The sequence below is a fragment of the Hemibagrus wyckioides genome, linkage group LG03 (assembly GCF_019097595.1).
Source record: "Hemibagrus wyckioides isolate EC202008001 linkage group LG03, SWU_Hwy_1.0, whole genome shotgun sequence".
NCBI lineage: Eukaryota > Metazoa > Chordata > Actinopteri > Siluriformes > Bagridae > Hemibagrus > Hemibagrus wyckioides.
In genome coordinates, this window is record NC_080712.1 from 14,895,212 (window position 1) to 14,908,379 (window position 13,168).

At 37.8% G+C, this 13,168-nt stretch overlaps 1 protein-coding gene across 2 annotated transcripts; it reads left to right on the plus strand.

Moving 5' to 3' along the window:
• Positions 1-42: 42 nt before the first annotated feature.
• On the plus strand, positions 43-10,044 carry spef1 (sperm flagellar 1). Of its 2 annotated transcripts, XM_058386127.1 has the most exons (9): positions 43-291; positions 1,383-1,494; positions 2,352-2,502; positions 2,610-2,652; positions 4,544-4,613; positions 4,722-4,818; positions 5,655-5,735; positions 6,220-6,305; positions 8,595-10,044. In XM_058386127.1, exons 1-9 carry the CDS (start codon positions 180-182, stop codon positions 8,686-8,688), a joined length of 846 nt encoding a protein of 281 aa, XP_058242110.1. In that variant the 5' UTR covers positions 43-179; the 3' UTR covers positions 8,689-10,044. The 2 variants fall into 2 exon arrangements, with proteins under 2 accessions (XP_058242110.1, XP_058242111.1); XM_058386128.1 differs by lacking the exon at positions 5,655-5,735 and having other exon boundaries at positions 8,595-10,043.
• Positions 10,045-13,168: the final 3,124 nt, after the last annotated feature.

Consider the following 13,168-nt stretch of genomic DNA (forward strand, 5'->3'; position numbering starts at 1 on the left):
GAAAGCTCCTGTATTTTTGCTGCTTGTTTATTTTGAATCGCCTTTTCGTTTTGAGTCTTTTGGCCAGTGTCGTGTGCCGTATATTGGTTGTCTAGAAACCGGTCTAACAACGCGACAGGTGCAGAGCTGTTCAGAGTTAGACTTATGTTTAGATCTGCAAAATACAAAAAGTACCTCTTATGATGAACCAGGAACTGAGTGATGAAGCACTGCAAGACCTCTACTCTTGGATCGATGAAATCAAACTCTCCAGACCTAAAAGAAATATCTCACGCGACTTCAGTGATGGAGGTAACACGGACAGCGATGCTGCTGGTTATAGCCCACTAATACCTCCAGGTTTCAAAAAAAGTGTTTTAAAGGGGTATATCAGTTTGTTTCTGTTTCACTCCTTCTTTCAATATCTCCAAGAGATCAATATAGTGCTCAAAATAGTCATTACTTTCCTTCTTCCACTTACATTATTGACCTTTCTTAATTTGACGGATAGCAACCAATACGAACTGCGCATCACTGACTAAATATAAAATAATTACACTTTTTTTTTTTTACTTTATTTATCAAACAGTCCATTACACCGTGTGAGCAACATGATACAAACACCACACAGTAAAGCAGACCACATCCAAGTTACTAAATAAATGTCATCAGTGAGCTCATCGTAAGAAACATTACTTGCTGAGGCATTTTTTTTAAACCCCTGGACATATGTCATCTGGACATATTTTTCTGCTGAGGAAACCAAAATCAGCATACATCAGATGCAACAGTGTGGTAGTCCCGTCCACATAGTGGAAAAGATGTTGTGCTACTGATGGAAAGGTTGTGGGTTCCAATCCCAGGGCCACCAAGCTGTCGCTGTTGGGCTATTAAGCAAGTCCTTTAAACCTCAGCTGTTCAGTTATACAAAAATGAGATAAATGTGAGTAGATAAGGGCATCTGCCATATGCCATAAATGCAAATGAATGCAAACGCAGTTTGCCATCACGTGCAACAGTGTGGTAGTCCAGCACACACAGCTCAGAAGCCATGCTCAGTGATTAAGGTGTTGGACTACTGACTGGAGAGATGTGAATTCATAGTTCACCAAGTTACCACTATTGAGCCCTTGAGCAAGTCCCATAACCCTCAACTGCTCAGTTTTTAAAAAGCAGATAAATGTCGCTCTGGATAAGGGCGTCTGCCAAATGCCACAAATGCAAATTAAATGCAAATGCAGTTTGACATCACATACAACAGTGTGGTAGTCCAGTGCCATTCAAAGAGTTCATGAAATAAATACATGCTAAGGGGATCTGTGGAATTGATCTTTACAGTTAAAGGCAAAATATTTCAGATCGCCTGACGATATATCATTGCATTCTGGTTTTCATGTCCATAGTTATGGCTGCTGAACTTGTGAAGCACTTCTTCCCCAAGCTGGTGGACCTACACAACTACACACCTGCACACTCCACCCAACAGAAATTGAGTAACTGGAGCATGCTAAACAGGCAAGAAGATGCATTTTTTTCTCCAGGCAGAGAGTAATAAAAACCATACTTAATTATATGATCCTGGAGAATAAGTGAGCCATTTGGCTACATCTCAGGCTAAATATTTGTTTTTGACTGAATGCCTTTCCTAAAATGGTTGTATTTAACTTAGAAACCTAATTCTAACCAGACATTATTATTATTATTATTACTATTGAAAAGTCTTATCTGTTGATCCAAGTATGGCTTCATTTTTTTGTTTTAACTTGGTTTCAACATGGTTGAAGTTGATGTCATAAAACATAGATATGAAAACAGAGATATTCTCCATGGTGAAAATTTGGTGGAATTGGTGGAATTTACTAACTGTAAGAAAATTCTGACACTGGAGAATCCTACCCTAAATGTTAAATAAACAATGCTTTATAGAAAGATTAACAATATAAAGGATGTTTTTTTCTCAATAATGTGTTTCTTTGCTAATTAACATGTTTGTAATCTGTGTATTAATTAGATTATGCAGAGCATCTACAAAGCTTTTATAACAAGTTTTAACGGCAAGGAGTGTGAAAGAGTTGCTCTAGAAACATGTTAGAACAAATATGTTAATGTAAAACTTTGATTTGAATTTCTGCTTGTACAGAGCTGTTTTTTCTTTCTTTCTTTTTCAGAACACCTTCTGACTAATCAGAATCAAGAATTGAACCGTGTTATGATATAAAAATCAACTGTTCTGTTTCAACTGTTCTGTTTACTGAAGTGCAGTAAATTATGTATCACCTATGTGTTAGAAAGGCTAACGTCTAAAGGCTATCATGAAAATGCACAATAAGCATCTGAAATGTATAAGATGGTAAACTTGTTTGTTCTCTCAGGAAGGTTTTCTTCAGGCTGAATTTCCATGTACCAGATGACACGGTAAAGAAGATCACACTCAGCAACCCGGGCAGCATTGAGCCGGTTCTTTGTGCTCTCAGACAGAAAATAGAGGAAAGAAAAGCAAGGACAGTTTCATACTGCACAAAGGTTAATGTGTGTGTGTGTGTGTGTGCATGTGTGTGTGTGTGTGTGTGTGTGTGTTTTATAGTGGATCACTAACTACATGATTAATGAAATGTCTCTGTTTACTGTAGGATTTAGAATGCTTCACCACTGAGAATGAAAATGCAATGACAGGTAGGTTCAGCTGAACTTTCCTGAAGTTAGACGTCACTGCTCACATTATGCCTATCATCACTTCTGCTTTGCTGATATGTGGGTATACATGACAAATCCTGGAGTTTCACCACAGTGTAAACTCAAAACTTTCACTGTTGCAGTTCTTTCGCTTGCTCATAGCATTTGTTTCATTTACCAGCAGCTTTGAAGCCCATACTAATATATTTTTAGAAAAGTAAAGTGCTGATGGTTGCTGTGTGAAAAAAGCTCATTGTCATTTTACACTGATACCTTTAACCCAGACCACAGCACTCGCTAAAGATATTTTCTTTCTCTTAAGAGAGGCTTACAGAAATGTGGAAGCCATGGGCCTGAATGGTCTTTACTTTTGCCTCCAGTATTGTTGTTAATCATAAATGTGTGAGTTTTGGTAGCACCACAAAATTATTGTTCTGGAGCCAACAGTTTTATTCACATCTGCCAGTGAGCACTAGCACTCACGGAAGCAATAAAAGGGTGTTAGCTCAGTTGTATACCAATTTTTATGTCATGTAAAGGTGTATGCTGTATGCAAGCTATGCTGTTTTTTTGGCCTAGCTGACCTTCATCAGGACAAAGAACAAAAATACATAGGCTTGTGATCATCTGATCACTGATCACAGGGAGACACAGTAGTTAGATTCAGTCATGTGGTGTGGGAATGGTTATCATGGAGAAACATCTCATAGAAAACAAAAACATATCCCACCACTAATTGTCTCAACTAATAATAAGTATATTAAAACAATAACTATTAAATTAAACACTTTTATCCAGAGCTTTCTACAGTTGAGACAGGATAAATCTGAGCAAATAATGATTGAGAGTTTTACTTAATATGTCAATAATAGCAGTTTGTCTTTGCTGGGATTTAAATACACAAACTTCTGACTAAACAGCATTAAGTCATCAGGTCCCACTCTGTTGCACTGTCAGACTTCTAAGAAACACATATGATAAATGCATCATAAAACCCAACAGTGTTTTTATCCATTTCAGGAATTTGCTGCAGTTGTGTTTCAATATCTCATAGAAACATGAGTTACAGATATGTATTTATCTTTACAGTTGAATATCAAAACAAATTATAAACTTTGTTGATAACAGACATGTCTCTCTCAGCCATTTCACCTCTCATTTTCCCACACCTCATTTTTATTATCTCCCAACTGTGGCCTGAGGTCAGCCCTACTCCCTCTTTTCATGTAGGAAAAAGCTTTTTCTATCAGTTCCTTTCACCAGATGGCCCTTATCACAATCCACAGACTCTGCACCCGACTTTCTAGTTCTGCTAGCACCAAGCAGAAAGTCCCAGTTACTATCAGGCCAGGATAACTATACTACTTCTAATTAATGTAAAGGAAACAAACCCTACAATTACTTTTATTACCTGTTTCTCTGTCTCGGTTTGTTTCTGTTATGGGACTTCTGTTAAAGGTCAAACCTTGTTGGTGTTAATGACTTGGCTCAGAGCGTTCAGCCAAATAAAAGTCTCTAGTCTTTAGTAGTGCACTGCTTTCCTTTGATTGTTTGACTTTAATGTGTTTATTAGGTTCACACAAAGGCTAAATAGATTAGCCTTGCCTGCTAAGGATCTATTAAAACCTACTGTTAAAAAAAAACAGCTCAAAAATGTATCCCAGTGGAATCAGGAAGCAGCCTTATTGAGACTCGTAAATTGATCAAAAAGTTGCATTTGAAACATTTTAGAATATATACATGGCAATATGATTTGTCTTCATCATTTTGGACATTATTCATAATAGAGACTTTGAATTAATATTTAATTAATAATTTTATATTATTAAAGAGGATATTTGAATGACATGCTCTTTTACATATTAGCAAACATTTTTTTTTAATCTTGCAGAAAATGGCCCAGTCACACTTGAGAACTCAAACAAGAAAGCAGGTCCGATAAAAAAGACCCAGAAATCTAAGTACTACATTGATTGCTTTACTTACTATTTGCATATAATCACTTTATATTATTAAACAATTGGATGATTGAAGTCCTGTATCTGATGACAGCACTTAAATTTTTACAGCCCTCCTGTAGTGCTAGGTGAAAATGTAGACCCAGCCTTCCGCTTGCTGTTGGAGGAGAAGGAACAGGCTTTGCAGGCTTTACAGGAGACTGTAGAGGTGAGGTTATAAAAAACTTTACAAGACTCTTGCACCATTTCTGCTTCCATTCATTTTGAAGATCAAGAAGGGGCAAGATGAACTCTACAACTTGTCTCACACTAACACTAACCACAACTGTAATGTATAACCAAAACTGGATGTATAATCACAGACAGCATCATAATTGCTAGTTTTAAACAAGATGGAAGAATACTGGTGATGCTTCCTTAATTAGGAAGACGAAAAAAAAAAAATTCAGTCAAGATGTCTGTCAGATGTCTGTCCTTCCTTACTTTTTTTCCAAGAAAGACCCTTTGACTCTATGACACATCATCATCTATCCCATCAGCTAATGTCATCCTGGAACACACTAATACTTGGCACATTTATAAAACCTCTCTAATGCAGCACTAAACATCCTTCTGATTTATGAGAACTTATGCTTCTCTAGAAAAAATGCTTCATCCTGTTATTGCAACTGTGCAGAAGCAGAAGTAGTGAAGTAAGTTGCAGAAGCAGAAGTACTGGCAACTAAATTGCTAAGTGTGTTCATTTATGTCACATTTACTTTAAAGCACATAGTTTTAGTCTCTAACAATAACATGTTTTAAGAGTACATATTGCAACATAACCTGCACTGAAGTAACAGTGTTGCACATTGTGTACAATCAAGAGAGTTGTAAGGGACTATAGAGGGCTGCAGCTTTCGTATGTGGCGTATGCTTTAATAATATTCGACTTAGGGCATTCCTACCTAAGATTTTCTCTCTGCATGTGCGGTGGTTAATGAAATTATTCTTTGTAAATAATCGGCAACAGTCCCTCCTTTTACATGCACAATTTATCCCATATAGGTGGGATATAATGAGTGCATGTTACTTGGGACCAGATGCTCAGTGGACCACATGCATTTACTGCAGGTATCAATGGAAAAAGTTAGTATTAATTGAAAAAACACTCATTAAATGATGATTTATGCATTTAATTTATAGCAACAATGAAATTCTTCAGAGATGTTCCTCGATTGCATGTAACGTAAAAAGGTTTTAAAAAGTGTTCAAGCGGTTTATGTTAAGATGTTAAGAGTGAAAAATGATCTAAGTTCTCTGGTTTTTATTTCCTCATCTAAATGTGATGTAAATATGAGCATAACAGTACCTTATATGCTCACACTTTGCCTTTATAACAGTCTCTAGCCACTTTTATATTCTCTAAACAGCTGTTTGGATCTTTCAAGGTGTAACACTCGTCCATCCCACACCCATTATTGCCCACTCCAAACTGTTTGGTCATTGATTTTTGTAAATGGACAAAGCATGTTTTTAGCATGTCAAACATAGCAGTAGACTAGTAGCAGATTTTTCGGTAGTAATACACCAGTATAATGCTCATTGTTATGTCCTACTGATCTGCCTACAGATTTTACAGACAAAAGTGAGCCGTCTGGAGCATCTGGTTCATCTGAAGGACCTGCGCATTGAGGACCTGACTAAGCACTTGGAGAAGTACAAAGCACGCACCAATATTCCATGAACACCAATACCATGGTCACAGTATGAACCATACAATGGGCTAAAAAAAAGACATTTTACTATTTACCTTTGAAGTCATATTGTTTTAATGTGAAACGTGTTTAATTTAGTAATTATAGTGATTAATGCTTTAATAAGAAGAAGAATATTCAGTGTATCCTGTGTATGGGTTAGCACATTTGCCGCACGCCTCCAGGGTTGGGGGTTCGATTCCCACCTCCATCATGTGTGTGGAGTTTGCATGTTCTTCCGGTGCCTTTGGAGTTTCCTCCGGGTACTCCAGTTTTCTCCTCAAGCGGTGTAAAGCATTAATGGAACATTCTTAAATGTATCAGCAGAATAACACTCTACATACCTTGTGGATGAAATTTAAATAATTGTAAAATCGTCATTTATTAAATCTGAAAGTTTTGTTCTTTGAACTACTGATTGCTCATGTTCTTCACTTGATATTTTAACCTAAATAAAAAATAAAAAAAAGTAGACAGAAATAGAAGAAAATGAGTATAATGACTCTTTTGTCTAAACTAATTTAAGTTGGCTTTAGTTATAAAATAATTTTAGCTGCCACACAAAGGTTATCAAACCCTAATATATCACTAAAATTAATTGACTTGAATTCATTTGTTTATTTACTGGTTGTAAATTAGTGAAGGCATGTTTTGCTTCCTTGGAGGAGGAGGAGGAGGAGGAAGAGGAGGAGGCAGAGGACAGTCTTACTACTTTGGATTTATTGCTACATGGTCTTTAAAACTAGATCTCTTAAAGTCTTATTACCCTGAAAAATAAGAGTAATGATTTAACTGTGTGCCATAATATACTTGCTTACACAATATTGCAGAAGTATTGACATGAAACATTTATACATATAATTTTGTCAACAGGAAACTGTTTGATGTAATTCTTTGATGTTAAGAAACCTTACCATATTAGGAAACAGAGAACCTCTTGTCTTGAGCAATCTCCCTCTTATTCTCTTTTTCTTTGTATCTCACTCAATACCATTTTCTTGCACCAGTGTGTTTCTTAGCAACACTGATGCAAGCAGTGATATTGTAGCTCAGGGCTCACTTCCTGCCAATGACTGTTGTTTCTCAGTGCTGTTTCTTTGTAATGTGAGGTGTCCAGTGCCAACTAAAAACAATACGAACGCTGGTCTGACGTCCTTTGGACTGCATCTTTATTTGTCACATATACATCACTGCACAGTGGAATTCTGTCTTCGCATATCTCATCCTTGGGGGTTGGGGTCAGAGCGCAGGGTCAGCCATGATGTGGCTCCCCTGGAGCAGGGTGAGTTAGGGGCCTTGCTCAAGGGCCCAACGGTGGCAGCTTGGCAGTACTGGGGCTGAGGGAAACCTGATCTTCCGGTTGCAACCCAGAGCCTTAAGCACTTGAGATACCACCACCTTATATATGATGTGTTTTAGGCTACACAGAAAAAAAGTCAACCCTGAATGAAAAGACTGTACTATTGCATAACATTTCTATTTAATTGTAGAATTTTTACACATTAGGCATAAAGTATGTCTGTTTATAGCTTTGAGTATGGAAGAGCTCTCTCAGTTCCCCTCCAAGAGTTCTAATGAATTCATAATTAAGAAAAAGTAGATGTGACACAATACATAATAGTAACACATATAACGGTGATGTATAAACAGACCTCACTACATACAAATGATGTTACATTTTTCAGAAGTGTAAAGATTACACAGTCACTGTCCCAGCATTATAAATGTTACTGAAATTGATTTACATATATGTGTTTTTGGTTGTTTGTTTGTTTGTTTTTCTGGGTCTTTTTTTTATGTTTCAATGATTTTTTTTTTTCAAACATTTTCCTTCTCTTAAATGTGCGTTTTAGACTAATGGCCCTTGTTTGTTAGTATACATCTTTCGACCTCATAAAACAAGGGGTGATCTTCCTCTCTCTGTTCATTGTCTCACTGCTTCAGTTTCAGTTTGGCATATGTGGTAGCATATCCTTTGTCTTTCTGGAGTGATGTAATGACCTTGTAATCTGTATGCTAATTATTACACGTCTCAGTGGTCAGCGGTGCAGAGAGAACATAAATTTCCATATATGTGTATGAAAGATTTTCCAAGAATAGCATATTAAATGTAAACGAGAATGCAAACCCACATCCTCTGTAACTTCCCCTGAAAAAAATTACACCAGTGTTTCAATATAAAAGATCTGTTAAAAATTAGAGTCATGTAGTGTGTATATATTTATGCATGTGTTCATATCTTTCTCTTAAGCCTCAACCCATCGGCCTCACACAGTGGGATGTCTCAGACTGACTCAGACTGGAAGAACAAGCAGCCTGAGAATGTGGGAACGGAGACTTTGTAGCTCGAGCAGCAGTAAAGCTCAGTGAGTCACAGCCTCAAGCAATTTTTCAGCTCGTCCACTACTCTAAAGACTGAACAAAGCCTGCAATGTGTGACAAATGTGTGAATACTGACATACAGGGCAGCAAATCAGTTTGAGGAATGTGTCTATCTGTATGTTGATGTATATTTCACCACCTTGTGTCTGCCTTAGCTGATTAATACGAGCACTAACACTTCACTCTAACTTTAATTCAGCTAAAATTCTCATGTTATATATTATAACTATAAAACATTAACACAGTACAGTGACATCAGTGAGAAAGAAGCTCGTCCAGGAAGCATCGTTAAAACACTGCACTTGCTTTTTTATAGCACACTCTAGCTCAGAAATAAACCAGCAGGAGTTACAAATCTGTGAACATAAGTCCATAGTGCTGATATAGCACATGCTGTTAAAAACAAATAAACAGCACATTCCTGCACATAAATACAACAATTAATGTAACAGAATAAGGACATTAAAAGTATAAGGATGCTATAGGGCTAACATATGCAAATTACAGCTTACTTAGCAGACGTACAGCATCAATTAATTAGCAAAATATTAGCTGTTAAACAAATGTTTTTGATTTTTGATCTAATAAAGTCATGCAGGGACAGGAAATGGTAGCATTTCCTGGTGACTCATTCTGGGCTTGTGAAACACCATCCATACTCAAGCTAAGACTAAATGTAGAAAGCCACAAGCCAAAATGATGAGTACTTTTTGGGTGGGTCACCCATCCCAGGTTAATTCACAAACATTTATGAGCATTTGAAAGCAAGAGAACATTGTGCCATGCCTGAGAGCTAAACAAGCATACAGGGTACAAGAATAATCAAATTCTAGCCAGAGAGAACTTTTCAGATATACAAAATGTTCAGTGAGTCATTCAAATAGTGTTAGTGTAGTGGAAAATATATGGAAAAGTATGATTCTGAGACACCAGATTCTGTTTCTCAGCCATGTGAGAGATCAGGATATAAATGATGACCGTGCTGAGTAAAACTTTCTTTAATGTTTACTGAGTGACACTCAAAAGAAGAATGAATAGAGAGTAATAAATGTAATAGAACCCACTTGTTGGCTGAATAAAATGAAATAAATTCTTACACACAGGGAAAGTATTTTCACTCAGTTAATTCTGTGTAAGATTCCCCCCATGCTGCCACTATACACTAATGAGGCCATGAAGTGAAGAAGACAGGGAGCCACAGCACAGTGGGGGGTCAAACAACAGTCTGGATGTGTGTTGTTGATTGTGTATGTGTCGTATCAAGCAGTGGGTTATGAATCCTCTCGCCAGCAATAAACAAGCCATTGAAAGTAATAAATCAGCCACTATTCTTATGTCCTTTATATCAACATTCAACTTAACAAATGACAACATCATGAACAAATTAAACATATTAGCTGTTTTATAAATACTATTATGGTTTACACTGTCTAACCCAGCAGGAAAAGGGAAAGAAATAAATGAATGAATGAATATTATGGGTTACACTTCTCAAGACTACAGAGCTGTTTTTTCAGGTGGAAGTGGCTGAAAGGTCTGGAGCCGTGTCTGCTGCATCATCTCACTGTAATGTCATCTGCAGGCGAGCTTTCAGCTGCCAGTGAGAACTTCCCATCCATCTCTGTCCACATTCTGTCCACTCCCCTGAGACAAATGGACAAATATTGTTCTTCAGTCACAGGATATGAAAACAACTTTGTCTACTCTAGAGACAATTCTTCAATAATAATCAACATAATAATCAACATTCTATAATAATAATAATAATAATAAGAAGAAGAAGAAGAAGAAGAATATAAAAAATTTATTTGTTTATTTATTTATATTTTATTTTCCGAGCAGATTCTTGAAGTTTCTTTCATCCTCTATAAGAATAGAAGGTAGTAGTTGTAGGAAATTGTTTGAAGTTGTAGGAAATATCTGAGGAGCCCTTGAACCCTTTTTTCAAATGTAATGTGTATATCTTTTACATCTTTTGCTCTCTGCCATAGGGAATAGCTTTCTATTCTGCTTATTTTGAGCAGTTAGGAAGACTTGCAGAATCACAATGAAGACATCCACAACTGAGATCTTGTAAAAATGTAAAATTTTCCGAGGTTGGAGGCTCTGTAAGATGAGTGTGTTCAGACAACAGATAATCATGGCAAAGATAGAGACAGAAAAACAAACCTTAAGAAAAGTGCACACACACACGCACACACACACACACACACACACACACACAAATGACAGAAATGCTTTCAGGCAGGGTGAGGGAGTAAATGTCACAGAGATAAGATGGCATCTGTGATTCTCCCTCCTTTACCTCAGGAATGGACATAGACACAAACATAACAACTGGAATGTAAAGACATCTTTTCCACAAAAGAATCTTTGTAGGAATGATGACATGTCTGAGATAACATGTACAAGTCTAAACTAAGCCATTTACTGATTCTCTAACATAATGATACTTTTGTGTTTTTACTCATAAACTCAGGAAGAATCATTAAATAGTATTTTTAACAGTATTAGGCATGTGATTCAGAATTCCCCTTGAACCAGATTGCTACTCTCTGCCAGTGAAGTCTGGCTGAAAGTGGGCAATCCAAGCATATGATATGATGAGCTTCTGGATAGGGCTGTATATAACCCATGACTCCCTGCTGAACTCTTTACATGACGTAAAACACTGCATGCAACTGTTCTTTCCTACAGCAATTTGTAAATCAGATCATGCAATCATGTATTTTTTCAGTGCCAGTAAGCATCCTGATTTGGCAATAGAAGAGCTCGAGGGTAGTGTGGATCTACCAAAACAGTGATGAATCTTGATGAATATTGATTAAAATGTTATTATGGGAGATTTTTTTATTTTTTATATACACTATATTGCCAAAAGTATTCGCTCACCCATCCAAATAATCAGAATCAGGTGTTCCTTCCATGGCCACAGGTGTATAAAATCAAGCACCTAGGCATGCAGACTGTTTTTACAAACATTTGTGAAAGAATGGGTCGCTCTCAGGAGCTCAGTGAATTCCAGCGTGGAACTGTGATAGGATGCCACCTGTGCAACAAATCCAGTCGTGAAATTTCCTCGCTCCTAAATATTCCACAGTCAACTGTCAGCTGTATTATAAGAACGTGGAAGTGTTTGGGAACGACAGCAACTCAGCCACGAAGTGGTAGGCCACGTAAACTGACGGAGCGGGGTCAGCGGATGCTGAGGCGCATAGTGCGAAGAGGTCGCCAACTTTCTGCAGAGTCAATCGCTACAGACCTCCAAACTTCATGTGGCCTTCAGATTAGCTCAAGAACAGTGCGCAGAGAGCTTCATGGAATGGGTTTCCATGGCCGAGCAGCTGCATCCAAGCCATACATCACCAAGTGCAATGCAAAGCGTCGGATGCAGCGGTGTAAAGCACGCCGCCACTGGACTCTAGAGCAGTGGAGACGCGTTCTCTGGAGTGACGAATCGCGCTTCTCCATCTGGCAATCTGATGGACGAGTCTGGGTTTGGTGGTTGCCAGGAGAACGGTACTTGTCTAACTGCATTGTGCCAAGTGTAAACTTTGGTGGAGGGGGGATTATGGTGTGGGGTTGTTTTTCAGGAGCTGGGCTTGGCCCCTTAGTTCCAGTGAAAGGAACTCTGAATGCTTCAGCATACCAAGACATTTTGGACAATTCCATGCTCCCAACTTTGTGGGAACAGTTTGGAGCTGGCCCCTTCCTCTTCCAACATGACTGTGCACCAGTGCACAAAGCAAGGTCCATAAAGACATGGATGACAGAGTCTGGTGTGGATGAACTTGACTGGCCTGCACAGAGTCCTGACCTCAACCTGATAGAACACCTTTGGGATGAATTAGAGCAGAGACTGAGAGCCAGGCCTTCTTGTCCAACATCAGTGTGTGACCACACAAATGCGCTTCTGGAAGAATGGTCAAAAATTCCCATAAACACACTCCTAAACCTTGTGGACAGCCTTCCCAGAAGAGTTGAAGCTGTTATAGCTGCAAAGGGTGGACCGACATCATATTGAACCCTATGGATTAGGAATGGGATGTCACTTAAGTTCATATGTGAGTCAAGGCAGGTGAGCGAATACTTTTGGCAATATAGTGTATATATACATTTTATATATATTTATTTTATTTATATGGTTCATCCTTGTTAATCTTTTGTGATAAACCATATTCACTTAATATAACCAGCCAATTTGGCTCCTAACTAAAACTCAGTAATAACTGTTACATCTTTGTTAGTATTTTCTAGTTTGTGGTCTCCGAAATGACATCCGTCTTAAATTATGGATCATCTTCATGAAAACCATGAAAATCTTCATGCCATGATTCATGACAGTCACTGAATCAGAGATATTTATTTCCATTCTCTGCCCAAGTTATTAGGAGTTCCCATGCCCAAGACTCATTGAGGAATACTACATCCTGCTTTTCAGTT